The sequence below is a fragment of the Ochotona curzoniae genome, unplaced genomic scaffold, assembly GCF_017591425.1.
Source record: "Ochotona curzoniae isolate NIBS_2020 unplaced genomic scaffold, NIBS_Ocur_1.0 contig_3819, whole genome shotgun sequence".
In the NCBI taxonomy this organism is placed as follows: domain Eukaryota; kingdom Metazoa; phylum Chordata; class Mammalia; order Lagomorpha; family Ochotonidae; genus Ochotona; species Ochotona curzoniae.
This window is the reverse complement of record NW_024466004.1, coordinates 16,077,070-16,090,994: the sequence shown is the minus strand read 5'-3', so window position 1 is coordinate 16,090,994 and position 13,925 is coordinate 16,077,070. Positions and strand designations below refer to the sequence as shown.

General features: G+C 43.2%; 1 protein-coding gene across 3 annotated transcripts in view; it reads left to right on the top strand.

Annotated features, from left to right (window-relative positions):
* Positions 1–13,925, top strand: part of CILK1 (ciliogenesis associated kinase 1) — a 57,528-nt gene that overhangs the window by 40,454 nt on the left and 3,149 nt on the right. For 2 of the 3 annotated variants that reach the window (XM_040983551.1, XM_040983552.1), the window contains 7 exons: positions 636–807; positions 3,052–3,219; positions 6,239–6,559; positions 7,839–8,029; positions 8,139–8,287; positions 9,163–9,291; positions 13,523–13,645. In XM_040983551.1, the coding sequence (XP_040839485.1) occupies positions 636–807; positions 3,052–3,219; positions 6,239–6,559; positions 7,839–8,029; positions 8,139–8,287; positions 9,163–9,291; positions 13,523–13,645 (1,253 nt within the window). Of the gene's footprint in view, positions 1–635; positions 808–3,051; positions 3,220–6,238; positions 6,560–7,838; positions 8,030–8,138; positions 8,288–9,162; positions 9,292–12,419; positions 12,645–13,522; positions 13,646–13,925 lie in introns of those variants that run through there. The other variant, XM_040983553.1, reaches the window with a different exon arrangement.

The window sequence follows — 13,925 nt, the reverse complement described above, 5'->3', positions numbered from 1 at the left end:
TAAGTGGTGGCTTAACTTACTGTGCCACAATCCAGCCCCTTTTTATTTTGATGTTTTTCTACCTTTCAAATAAATAAAAATAATTTTTAAAAGTATACACCAAGTTCTTTAAAAAAAAAAAAGGAAAAATAATTGAAATAGAGACATGCTACTTTCTTTTTTTATTTTTTGGAAAGTCAGAGATTGACAGAGAGTTCTTCCATCTACTGGTTCATTCTCCAAGTGCCCGTAACAGCTAGGGCTGGGCTAGGCTGAAACCAGGAAGTTAGAACTACGTTCAAGTCTCCCATATGAGTGGCAGAGACCCAAGTAGTTCAGCCATCTACCTTCTGCCTTCCAGGGTGCATACTAGGTAGAAGCTGGGTTGGAAGCAGACAAGCTGGAATGCCAACCCAGGCACTCCAATGAGGGATGCAGATGTCCCAAGTTGTGACCTAAGCCTTGCACCCAACACCTATCTGTAGAAGACCATTGCTTTTCAACAGATCACAACAGCTTCAAAGTCCTTGCAAGTCCATATAACACAGGAAATTGGAGACAATGCAGAAAAATAGGAACTCTGAGACTTGGTTATTGCTTAATTTGGTGTCTGACCAATGGAATCAACAGCTTGTGGTAAACCTCTGTCCCTCCAGGTACAGGGCCCCAGAAGTCCTCCTGAGATCCACCAACTACAGCTCCCCCATTGACGTCTGGGCCGTGGGCTGCATCATGGCAGAGGTGTACACCCTCAGACCGCTCTTTCCTGGTGCCAGTGAGATTGATACGATATTCAAAATTTGCCAAGTCCTGGGGACACCAAAAAAGGTAATGATGTGGAACACAGGCCTATGAACCAATGCCAGCAGCTTCTCATGCTCCCTGTCCTCCAGCCCTGTGCAACACTGCCACTAGTGGGCCTCATTCTAGAATCTTCTCTTTGGCCTTGTACAGGTTGTCCTCTTCAGGGTGTTGTCTGCCATGGCTCCCTCTGTCTTTCTCTGTTCATCATCTCATTGCCCTGCAAAGTATATCTGTTTTCCTGACCTCAACTCATATCTCAAGTCTCCTAAACACAATGTTTACCTCCACCTCTCTGCTTTTAATACCACCAGCCCCATATTTACAACCATGTACTGGATTTATTACAAACTCTCTGCCACCTCTACTAGAATGCACCAGAAGCAGATGGCATTGTGTTTTGGGCCCACAGTGCTTCCTTCTTTAATCCCTGATTCTGATGTTGGCCTCATAATCTCAGAACCCCAGGCTTGGGGCTGGGTTTCTTCTTTTCCTTCTCTTTTTTTCCTCAGTCTTCCTTTGCTTTATCCAACCACATGATCAGGAAATGCTAATGAATGTCACATGGTATTCATTCTGTGAAGTTAAATGCTGCCATTACCGTTGGGGCCATGACCAGCCTGCCTGTGTTGAGTATCTTCATCTTCTTGCCTTCTACTCTTTACTCCTTACAGCTTATCTTACAACCTGCAGCCAGAGTCATCCTCCCAAAAAAATAGCTCTGCAACTACATATAATGTATGTAGGCTGATTTGGATGACAGATTGAGCCAGACCCCACAGTGACTGGCACACACAGGAGTCAGTTTTGGAATCTACCTCTGGTAAGGTTTCTTTGGGAATGCCCCCAAACTGGATCACTGGTCTCAAAACTCTCAAACACAGGGAAAATCACAGCGTCTGTGGTCTGGCCATGGAGTGCATGTGGCAGAATTGGGTCTCCATGGTAGCTGAGGTCTATGTAGTAGATAGCAATGCTCAGATGCTCATGGGGGACATGACAACCAGTTATTGAGGCAGAACAAAATGGACAGCTCTCCTGGACAAATATGTGAGCAAATGGAGACTATAAGGTAGACTCTGTCAGCCAATGGACCTTGGAAGGATTTCCTCAAACTTGGAGCAATGAACACCCCTGAGGTGGGTGTCCTCTGCCTGCTATCTCTATACCACTGCTACATAAAAGGTTCCAAGCTGGCAGCTTCCTTCTTTCTTCCCTCCTTCCTTTGTTCCTTCCTTCCTTTCTTTTCCTTTCCTTTGCTTTGCTGCTTCTTCCCCTTCTTCTCCTCTCCTTTCCTCTCCTTTCCTTTCCTTTTTCCTTCATTCCATCTACTTCCTTCCTTTTTTAGATACCCTTATTTGCGTGAAACACAGAGTTAGAAAGGGATGGGCGGGATGGGGGTGCAGTAGGGATCACCCTTCCATCTTCTAGCTCACTCCCCAAGTGGCTGCAACTGCCATAGCTGAGTGAATCTGAATCCAGGAACCAAGAGCTTCCTCCAGCTCTCCCACATGGATATGTAGGAGCCCAGTGATAGAAGCCACATTCCACTGCTTTCCCAGACACAGGGTCAGAAGTGGGGCAGCTGGAACCCAAACTGGTACCCATATGGAACACAGCACTATCCACTCACCAGCCCCAGTCCTTTCTTTTTCTCAGTGTTTGCAATTAGCCATTCTTGTCTGCTGCCTCACAGTCTTAGATAAAGGAGACAGAGATGCAGAAAAAGTAAGAAGCTATGAAAGAGCTTTAGAATTTGCTTTTCTCAGCCTCCCTAGTTAATTTTTATCTATCTCTTGTCCCATTTTGAATCTTCAGATTAAGCATAAAGCAATGTAAATAATGTAAATAAAGTATGTAGGGCCAGAGCCTCACAGCTTTTATTTGACTCAGGAATAAAATATTGTATTTAGTCTTCTTCCTCCTTCCTCCCAAAAATTTTCCAAAACTTTGCCTCATGAAATACATATAGTTGGGGAAGTACTGATTTGGTTCAGAGTCAAAATAGACTGTCTTAGGCAAGATAGACTGTCTTAGGCAACGATGACGAACCAAGCTGGCTAAGAATCTGATCCTTTTGACTATTGGCCAGATTTCATGTTCTTTGCAGTCTTTATGTCAATGCATCCCTGCGACTCATCACCCACACTGCCACACTGATTATAAGCAGGTTTGGGTGCGGCTGCCTTTCCTTTAGGAGCACACCTGCTAGAACACAAACTCATGTCAAAGCAGTTAACTAAGCAAGATTTTCTGTTTTGCTTTTTTCAGACCGACTGGCCTGAAGGCTACCAACTTTCAAGCGCTATGAACTTCCGCTGGCCTCAGTGTGTCCCCAATAACCTAAAGACCTTGATTCCAAATGCTAGCAGCGAAGCAATTCAACTCCTGAGAGACATGCTCCAGTGGGATCCTAAGAAACGACCAACAGCTAGTCAGGTTTTCCTCCATTTTCTTCTTCTGTTTGATGCATGTCATAGGAAGTCCATGTCTAACTCAAGTAATTACTAGAAATCACGTAGAAGAAAGTTTAGTTAGTGTTATAAGTGAAAAACAGTATTGATATCACTAACAGTATGCCATATAAATGTAAGAACTTAAAATACCTGGAACTTTGTTGCGTTAAAGGTCGTGAAGGCCGAAATGATACCAGTGCTTTGAAAATCTACATACAGTTCACATGATCATCACCACATTTGTGGAAAAGAAAATAAACAGATATAGTTATCTATGTTTGAAGAATGTTGTCGTGTACTCATGAGTATGGATTGAGATTACATTGGGGGCCTGGTGCAGTAGCCTAATCTCACTTTGCATTCACTGGGATCCCATATGGATGCTGATTCTAGTCCTGGCAGCCCCACTTCCCATCTGATCCCTACTTGTGGCCTGGGAAAGCAGTTGAGGACAGCCCAAAAACTTGGGATCCTGCACCTGTGTGGGAGACCCAGAAGAAGCTCCTTGCTTCTGGCTTTGGATCAACTCAGCTCTAGCCATTGTAGCTACTTGGGAAGTGAACGATCAGATGGAAGATCTTCCTGTCTGTCTCTGCTCCTCTCTGTATATCTGACTTTCCAATAAAAATAAATAAATCTTTAAAATCTTTAAAAAGATATATTACATGGGTTAATAAGCCAATGCTTGTTGTTGAAAAATAGCTTCTTGTAAAGTCCAATTTTTACAGATAACAGACATGAGATAACCGCAATTAACATTTCATCACACTTTACAGTTTTCAAATGCTTTTGTATATTTTATGTGATCTTAACCTAATAAGACTCGATGAAGTAAATATTGTTATTTTGATTCTGTAAGTGAGAAAACTGAATCTAAGGCAGTTGAAGTGATTGGCCCTAACTGCTTATCCCATAAACAGGGCAGACAGAGCAGGTGACAGATGTCTGATCACACAGGTTCTTCCAACTTGGAACTCCTGCTTTCTCATCCTCCTTATCCCAGGTCATTTTGGCTTGTACTATGGATTGCATCCCAAGGGGTACTCCCCTGCTTCCTGTAAAACCCCTGGTGTTAGTGGTGCCTGGTCCCACTTCAGCTTGTCTCATAAACATTTGCCTCGAAAGAGCAAATGAGTAACCAGTTCTAACCAGGAAACAAATGTGGCTAAAAGAAAGTGTTGAGGGTATTTCAACAAAGTGTCAGTGTGATGTTGGGATTTGCCAGAATTGGTGGACTAACGAAGGGGTGTAGAAAAGCAGTCTGGCAAAGGCTAAGAAGAAAAAGCTGGGAATCTGAATGTTTCAAGAGGGTTAGGGAGCTTCAAAACGCACCTTTGCAGATAAAATCCACAAGTGATTTCAGGCCTAAGAGTAAGTTTTCTGATGAAGCCAGTTCTTTCTTTGTTTTTTAAAGATTAATTTTATTTCTTTGAAGAGTTAGAGAGAGGAAGAGACAGTAAAAGAGAGAGAGAGAATTTTCTGTCCACTGATTCACACTCCAGATGTGAATCACTCATGTGAGCCAGGGCCAGGCTAGGCTAAAACCAGGAGTCAGGAGCTTCTTCCAGGTTTCCCATATGGGTACAGATGGCATTTTGGCCATCCCTCACTGCTCTCCCAGGTGCATCAGCCAGGAAATGGGTCAGGAGTGTAGCACCTGGGGCTGGCATGGTGGTACAGCAGGCTAATACTCAGCCCTCTAGCCCCAGCATCCCATGTGGGCACCAGTCCGAGTTCCCTCTGCTCTGCTTCCAGCTCAGCTGTCTGCTTATGACCTGGGAAAGCAGCAGAGAATTGCCCACATGGGAATCTATACTCACGTGAGAGACCCGAAAGAAACCCTGGCTCCCTACTTTGGATCAATTCAGCTCTGGATGTTGCAGTCATTTGGGAAGGGAGCAAGTGGGTAGAAGACCTGTTCTGTCTCCTCTTCTCTCTCTGTAAAATCTGCCTTTCAAATGAAAATAAATAAATCTTTTAAAAAGGAAGGCAGGAAGAGGAGCAGCTGAAACTAATATTGGCTGTGCTATTGGATGTTGATACCGTGGGCAGTGATTTCACCGCTGTGTCACAGTTCCCGCCCCTGGACCCAGCTCCTTAAAGGTTGCACACAGAGATGAAAAAGATTGTGTTACAAAGAATCCAGAGAAATGTGTGCTTTTAAGCACAACGGAATCCAGAGAAATGTGTGTTTGCTTTTAAGCACAGCGCCGGAAAACAAAAATACCCCCAAATAATTTGAGATTTTTGAAAGTGCCTCATAGAAAAGACTCTACAAGCCAGATGCCAGAATCTGGGGTTTTTACCAGAGTCTCCAGATTTTGCTTCTGAGTCTTAATGGAAGGTCATGTTACATTCAGAGTTTTCCACTTGAAAAGAAAACAAAGTCCAAGGCATATTATCAGGAAGAATTGTGAACTCCGGCACTTGTAAGATTCATCCTCTGGCTATCCAGAAAACCCAACTGTCTAGAACAACAGGTATCATTTCCTTGTTAGTTGTTCCCGAAAGGAGAGATTTAACCGCATCCGATGTTACACTTTGGGCTCTTGTGCAAAAACATGTGTACCTGCTTGTTTTGTCCTCTCTTTTTCTGAGTCCTCCAGGACTTTCTAGTTCACTCTTTTGTTCTGCGTTATTTCCTTCTCTCTTTATGGAATTAGGAAATGGGATCAGAAGGGTAAAATATCATGTTTATGACATGTAACGAATCAGTCCCAAAATCTAGATTGACATTGATCCAGAATGCTTTTCAGAAGTAGCAAAGGTAACAGCCGGTGTCACTGGCTACATCAGCCAAGTAGCTCTGAGTGCCCCATCCAGTATATAACTCTCACAGTATCCTAGGGCATTACCAGGCGTGTTACAGTGTAGGATGCTAGGCTTAAGAACTGTAAGAAGCTAGTCACGGGAAGTGTAACACAGGAAGTGTAACACAGTGATCATAATGGTGTTTACTGTCCTGGCTGACTTTTCTCCCATGGCCTAATTTGTCATTCCAGGCACTTCGATACCCTTACTTCCTTATTGGGCACCCACGAGGCAGCACCATGCCGAGTATTCAGGATCCAGGAAAACCACAGAAAGACCTCCCGGAAAAGGCAGGTCCCGCTCCTCACAGAAAGCCAGTCCCTCCTGCTCAGCCCTTAACCAAGCCACATCCACGGATTTCTTCACGACCTCATCAAGCCAGCCAGGTCCCTCAGCATTTCACTTACCCCTACAAAGCAGAGGCCTCCAGGAAAGACCACCCGAACCATCTTCAGGAGGACAAACCCAGCCCCTTGCATTTCCCATCCGTGCACAACAAGAATCTGCCTTCGGTAAGCAGCAAGTGTTCACCAGGGAGCCTCGTGTTTGGCTTCTTCTTTTGACCCTACTTGCCATGTGTATTTTCTTTCCCAGTCTAACTATAGTAGGTGTATCTTTGCAAGAGTGTGGGATTGTGAAGGCACCCTTGGCTCTGCAGTTAAAGATCCAAATTCAAGGTCACAGTGCTGCTCCTGAAGGCAGCTGTCAGGTGATGAGAGCCCTCCAGGGTCTGACATCTCAGCTCTGCTGTGTTTTGGCTCCAAGACCCTGAGCAGGTTGCCTGGCTTCCTCTGCTCCTCACATTCTATTCTGCAAAATAGAGCTAATCCTAAAATCCACTGGATGTCATGGCTTTTGAGGAGCTAATACTTGCAAAGAATTTGGAATTGGACCAGGTACCTGGTTAGACCCTTAGTAAGAGTTAGTCACTGTTACCATTAAGCCCTGCTGATTAAGTTCCCTCATCTGTCAGAGGCTGATCTCAGTGCAGTGGCTTGCCTGCCAGGCAGGGTTGATCATGATGCTCATTAAGATATTTGGAAAATCATAAATACCACTTTAATATGAGTGGCCTGTCACTCACATTAACCCTATTAGTGCTCCGTGAGCCACATCTTTCCTCTCCTTTTGGGCTGGTTTTGAAAGGGGGACAGTCAATGTGAAATTCAGTAAACTGATACCCTGCTAAGAAATTCTTAGTGATCCGTAGCTTTGGGAGGCTGATTGTCTGGCTTTTTGAGCAAAAAGAGCTCTTTTTCTGTGAACCAGTATTTATAGAGGCCTGGCTACCAGCTAGCACAAGGTAAGCCCCTACAAAGGTAGTTTTCTAGACTTCAACTCAAATGCATGATTTGGATCTTTGTCATGTCGCAGAAGAATGTTGTAATTACGAGACAGTGCAGGTCTACTGAGAAGGCAAAGAAGATACTTGAATTCTCTGAAACAGAGAAAGGTGACTGACACCTTGGCCATACCATCTTGGATCTCCATGCATAGCAGGTCAGGTGTAATGAGAATCCAGCCATCTTCCTAAAACAGGAGAAAGATGTTAAGTTCCTATGTTCACATCCTTGTTGTATACAACCTGGTAGCCTTCCTGGATGGCTTTCACCACAGTGCTCTTGGGACACGTCAGGGAGTCACAGCAGTGTGAAAACACGATTTTGAGGATTAGGCACACACTAGGCCTCAGGATTCTGCTGTCCATGACAGAGGATGTTGGAGATTGCTTGCAGATGGGTTCCATTAATGCCAAGTATTTTGCTGCCCTTCCCCCTCTTGTTTATACAGAAAGTCCTAGCTGGCCTGGAGCTCAAAAATGGAGAGGTGAAGCCAAAGAGTAGGAGAAGGTGGGGTCTTATTTCCAGATCAACGAAGGATTCCGATGACTGGGCTGACTTGGATGATTTGGACTTCAGTCCCTCTTTCACCAGGATTGATGTGAAAAACAAGAAAAGACAGAGCGACGACACACTCTGCAGGCAAGTGGGCGCTAGTCCCTGTTAATGGACGGGGGCGGGGAGTTGGTGCACAGCAGGATGTAGTCTCCTGTGTGCACACACTGACCTATGTCACTTCCTTTTGATTCAGATTTGAGAGTGTTTTAGACCTGAAGCCGTCTGAGCCCGTGAGTACCGGAAGCAGCGCCCCTACCCAGACTTCGTGTCAGCAGCGAGACACGCCAGCCCTGAGGTCCACCGCCAAGCAGCACTACTTGAAGCATTCCCGATACTTGCCTGGTAATGAGTAGCACTGGCCTTTGCTTTGATCACGGATGAGCAGTCTTGTCCTTGGAGGCATGATTCCATTTTGGAACATGTTATCTGGGGGCTTCCCTTTATAATTGGTGAGACCATCATAGAGATACTTGCTAAAAAGCCAGCCAGGACATCCCCACCTACCACCACCAACACCACCAATTTTTATCATTTTTTTCAAGTCTTTGAAAGGCAGAATGACGCAGAGAGCCATGGAAATGTTGAACTAATTTGGTTCTGCACTTAATTTTTTTTTAATCTCTAAAGTCTGATACAAGATTAAATGTGCATTTTATATCCTAAGTACATTTTAAATAACCTGCAAATGCATTTTAAATCATTTTTGTGTATACTTGAGGTATGTAGCATGATACCTTATGCTTGTGGATACATGTAGATAGTAAAATGAGTGCTATAGTGAAGCAAATTAATATAACCATCATCTCATATAATAATTTTTTGCTTTTTGTGACAAGAGCAACTGAAATCTACTCATTAAATGAGTCCCATATACAGTACAATTTTGTTGCCTGTTGTGTTCATATTGTATGCTAGATATCATAACTTGAATTTCTTATCTATATCTCTTCTTTCTGCCTTCCTTCCCCACTCAACTCGCTCTGGGAACCACTGTTTTGTTCCCTATCTCTATATATAAAAAATAAATGAATAAAATAAGATTCCACAGGAAAGTGAAATCATATAGTTTATCTGGTTTATTTCACTTAGCATAATGTCATCTGGACTCATCCCGTTTTTGTGTGTACACATTGAATAATATCCCACTGTGTATATGTATCACGGTCTCTTTATTCATCCATTATGATTTGCATTTTAAAACCCCTTCTTCTTGACAGGAATCAATATAAGAAATGGCATCTTGCCAAACCCGAGCAAGGACTTCATTCCATCAAATCCATGGTCTAGTTCTGGTTTGTCTGGAAAGTCTTCAGGGACAGTATCAGTCATCAGCAAAATAAATTCAGGTGAGTAATGGGCTCTTAGCTCCCATGACAAAAAGTCAGTCCTCTGGCTGCAGCAAGGCGGAGATGGACAGATGTGAGATGGGCTGTGGGACCAGGAGGACCTCTCTGTTTTCCTGCTTTGTTCTCTCTCTTTCTTGGCAGCAAGCTCTGCCGTACCAGCCCATTCCCATGGGGGCCTGCCCTCAGGAGCCATTGAAGAATGAGGCACGTTCTCAGGTGGCTCATGGGAAAAACAAAAATAACTTCACAGACTCTCTTCAAGCCTGACTTTTGATCTATAAGCCACCTCCTCTATGGTGGACATAGAGACAGTCCCCATGTGCCCCACTGCAGCTCATCCAGTCCATCTGGAGACCTGGCCTTAAGCCTGGGCCTCCAAAATCCCTCCGCCTGGCAGGTGCCTTCCCACTCTCTTTAAGTAGATGAAGATACTGCATACCTCCTGCATGCTGACCAGCTGCCCCCTGCAGAGTTTGCTCCCACAGGAACCCAGGCTGTGTGCTGCTTCAGCTCCACATCGTCTGGCTTTGCTTCCCCCTGCCTTTATCCTTCAGTTATTTGCATATTTTAAGGAAATACAAAGAAATAGATAATACCACCTCCCAGTTTAAGAAGTTAAACCTTGCAAACACACAGAAAGCCAGTGTCTAGGCCCTTGCCTTCTTCATTTCCTCTCCCTTTTCTCTGACCTGACGTGATTTGGGTGTTATTCTGTAATTATCATGCATTCTCTGTAAATAGGTGTGAAATTCCCAGTGCAGCTTTGCATGATTTAAAATTTATACAAGAGTACTAAAAAAGTTTACAGAAGATGGGATTAAAGACGAAGATTATTTTGATGCTAAAATATTTGAGATCCTCATATAGATTTTTTTTATAAGATAAAATTTTCATCAACTTTTTTAGAGACTGTTTGTGTGCATGGATTTCCAAATTTTCTGCACAAAAATGAACTTCTCTTTCAGTTCTATATTTCTACAAACTTCTGAAACACCTTCAGATAACATAATTGTGGGTCACCACTCCTTTTATGTATTTACTTTTAGATCTACTTTATTTGTTTGAAAGGTGGAATGACAGAGTTAGGGAGAGACAATGAGAGATCTTCATTTACTATTCACTTTAAAATGGGCCAGGTCAAAATCATGAGCCCGGAGCTTCATCCAGCTCTGCCAATTGATGGGTGAAGGGGCTGAAGCCCTTGGAGCATCTCCTGATGTTTTTCCAGGCATGTTAAGAGAGAGTTGGATCAGAAGTGGTGCAGCCAGTCTTTGATCCTTGCTTAGTTCCAACTTTGGATCCCCACCCTCTCCTGCAGTGACTATCAGGGTCACCCTGGAGGCCCCCCTAAAAAACAAAACAAAAAAACAATAACAAAAAAATGTAGAATAGATAGACAGAGAACAACATGGAAAGCTTAGAACCAGACAGGAAATGGTCAGCGGGGACTCACATACACCTTACTAGGTAGGACACGAAAATACCCCACTCCTGACTGGGGTGTTGAAGATTTCCCTTCACACCCATCCTAAAACTATTCTGTGCCTCAACTGTTGATATATGCCTTGTTAAAGTTGTAAGCCAGTTTAGAGTATCCTAAAATCTGCTAAGTTCAGTAAAAATTATGCTTCAATACAATAAACTGCTAAATACAAAAATGAAAATAGACTCGAGACAGCTGGATAGTATCCTATAACCATTTTAAGGTGGATAGAAGCTGGTTGTATATAAACTAAAATTTAAATGTCAATGAAGTAGTCACAGGATGTGGTTAAGAACTTGCATTTTCTAACATATCAGTCACTCATTACCATTTCAATTAACCCCTTAATGTTGTAAACTGTTGTTGATGTTATGTTATGGCTTTTAATTGGTCAGAACAATATTCTGCCAGCTCTGCTTTTAGACCAGAGATGGACTCTATGCATGGTACATGCTTGCAATGAAAAAAGCATGACTGGATTTGAACTGTAATAATACTACAATAAGGTGGAGTAGTCCACCATGGGGGGAGGGTACGGAGACGGGTTGGGGGAACCTCAGAGCCTATGAAACGATGTCATAAAATGAAATGCAATTTAAAAAAAAAGTGGTGCAGCCAAGACTTGATTTGGTGTCCAAATGAGATACCAGCAATGCAGCTTTAACCCACAGTACTCTAATATCAACCTCCAAGCATTATCACTCATTTTAATAAATATGTATGTAGTAGTTATACACACACATATATAGCTATATAATACCATAATTCCTTATTTATCCCACTTCATAATTCTCTATTGCTTGTCTTCTTGATGAACACATACATTGTTTACAAATTTTGCTATTACAAGGAGTGCTGAAGAGAATGTTGTTTCAATCTGGTCGTTGTGACCACCTATTAAGGTTTCTGTGGTGCAACTGATAATACAACTGCTAGTTAAAGGGGGTGCACATGTCTGACTTCAGAGATGCTGCTCAACTGCTGTCCAGCAGGTTACCCCTGATGCTACTTGGTAGCGACAAAACTAAAATGGTGTTAATGTGATGGATGTGCAATGGTTTCTTATTCTGAATTAAGTTTGTTTATCCTGTTTTCGAATGAGAGTCCTGATCTTTTGTTTATTGTCTATAATGAGTTTTTCCATCCTTTTGTGACTTACCTAGTCAAATGATGTTTTTTCTTTCTGTGTCTTTATCTTGAAAAAATACCAAGTTCCTCTAGCTGAAAGACATGACTCCTCCCTCACACTTGCATTCCAGACCATTCATCCCACACTGCCTTAAGTAGTTGCCAAGAACATTCTGTATTATGGAAACAGAACAACTGTACTTATTCACTCTTTTCCCAATGGATAGAACTTCTGTTTGTACAAGAGCCTATCACAACATTCTTCATTATGTCATGTGTACTTTTAAGCTTAAATAATAAGCATTATAGGTAGTCACTGAACTCATACCTCACTGTGTGCAAGGTATTGCAAACATGAGTAGCAGACAGTTGTGCCCTTCGTAAAGCACTCTGAAATGTGACATACAAAGCAAATGTATCTAAGATTTTTCATTAAGGGTTAATTTTTCTGATTATGGACAGGAATATTTAGCATGTACTTATTTTAATAACTAAACAGTTGGGACTGTCATTGTAGTGAAGCAGGTTAAGAAGATGCAGAGAACACCAGCATCAGTAGGAGTGTTGGTTGCAGCCTCAGCTTCTCCACTTCCAATCCAGTTCCTCCCAATATACATGGGAAGACAGCAGAAGATGGCCCAACAGCCCACTGATATGGAGGACTGGATGGAGTCCCCAGCTTGTTGATTTGGCCTGGCCCATGCCTACTTGCTGCAGCCATCTGGGAAAGGAACCAGCAAATGAAATATCTCTCTCTCTTCCTCTCTCTCTCTCTCTCTTTCTCTCTCTCTCACCCTTACCTCTGTAACTCTGCCTTTCAAATAAATAAACAGGTTTTTTTTAAAAAGATTTATTTTATTTATTGCTAAGTCAGATATACAGAGAGGAGGAGAGATAGAAAGGAAGATCTTCAGTCTGATGATTCACTCCCCAAGTGAGCACAACGGCCAATGCTATGCCAGTCCGAAGCCAGGATCCAGGAACTTCTTCCGGATCTCCCACACAGGTGCAGGGTCCCAAGGCTTTGGGCCATCCTCAACTGCTTTCCCAGGCTACAAGCAGGGAGCTGGATGGGAAGTGGAGCTGCCAGGATTAGAACCGGTGCCCATATGGGATCCTGGCGCGTTCAAGGCAAGAACTTTAGCCGCTAGGCCACACTACTGGGCCCAATAAGTAGTTTTTTAAAAATACCTACATAAGCAAGAGAATCTATGTGTTGTCAGTAGAAGAGTTTTGAAATGAAATGTGTTTTAGCATTATTGACAGGGAAGGATAACAATTCTGGATTAATGGAATGCAGAAAGTAATTGCAGAGTAGGCTAAGTCTATTTTTAAAACAAATACAAATGTGCAGTTCTCCTTTCTGAAGTGCACTGCACAGCATTGCTTGGTTGTGTCTGCTGCAGTATACTGTCCTTGCCCTCCTGGGCTTCCTGACTGGGGGTGGGTAGAATCCTGGGCTCAAAATTCGCTCTTTCATTGTAACCTGTTTTGTAACCCTTACTCACTTTTTTATTATTCTTCATAGATGCCCTTTAACAGTCTGTGGGCTCTATATATTGTCACCTCTGGTGTCACATGTACTTGTCTTTGTAATGAGTTTTTGCTTTTGCCAATCAGTTGGTTCCGGCTCTACAAACTCTAGTGGAATGACTGGAAACTACATTCCTTCCTTTTTGAAAAAAGAAATCGGTTCTGCTGTGCAGAGGGTACACCTGGCACCTGTCCCAGACCCTGCCCCTGGTAAGTTCTGTTGTAGATGATTCATGAATTGATTCCACAATTAGTTACGGAACAGCTGCTGGGTGCCAGACATGGTATAGAGCTGGGATCCACAAATGAAGGAGGCCGACAGAACTGCCTGCTCTTGGCGCACTTGCACCCCACAGCGGCTCGATTCCTCAGCGCCGAGGAAGGAAACCAAGCAGGCAGGAAGCAGGTAGTGTGGGAACAAACCGCAGTTCTGTGCAGTGTGGGGGAGACTGTTCCAGTCATAGGAGTTCTTCTGCCTGAGACAGGGATT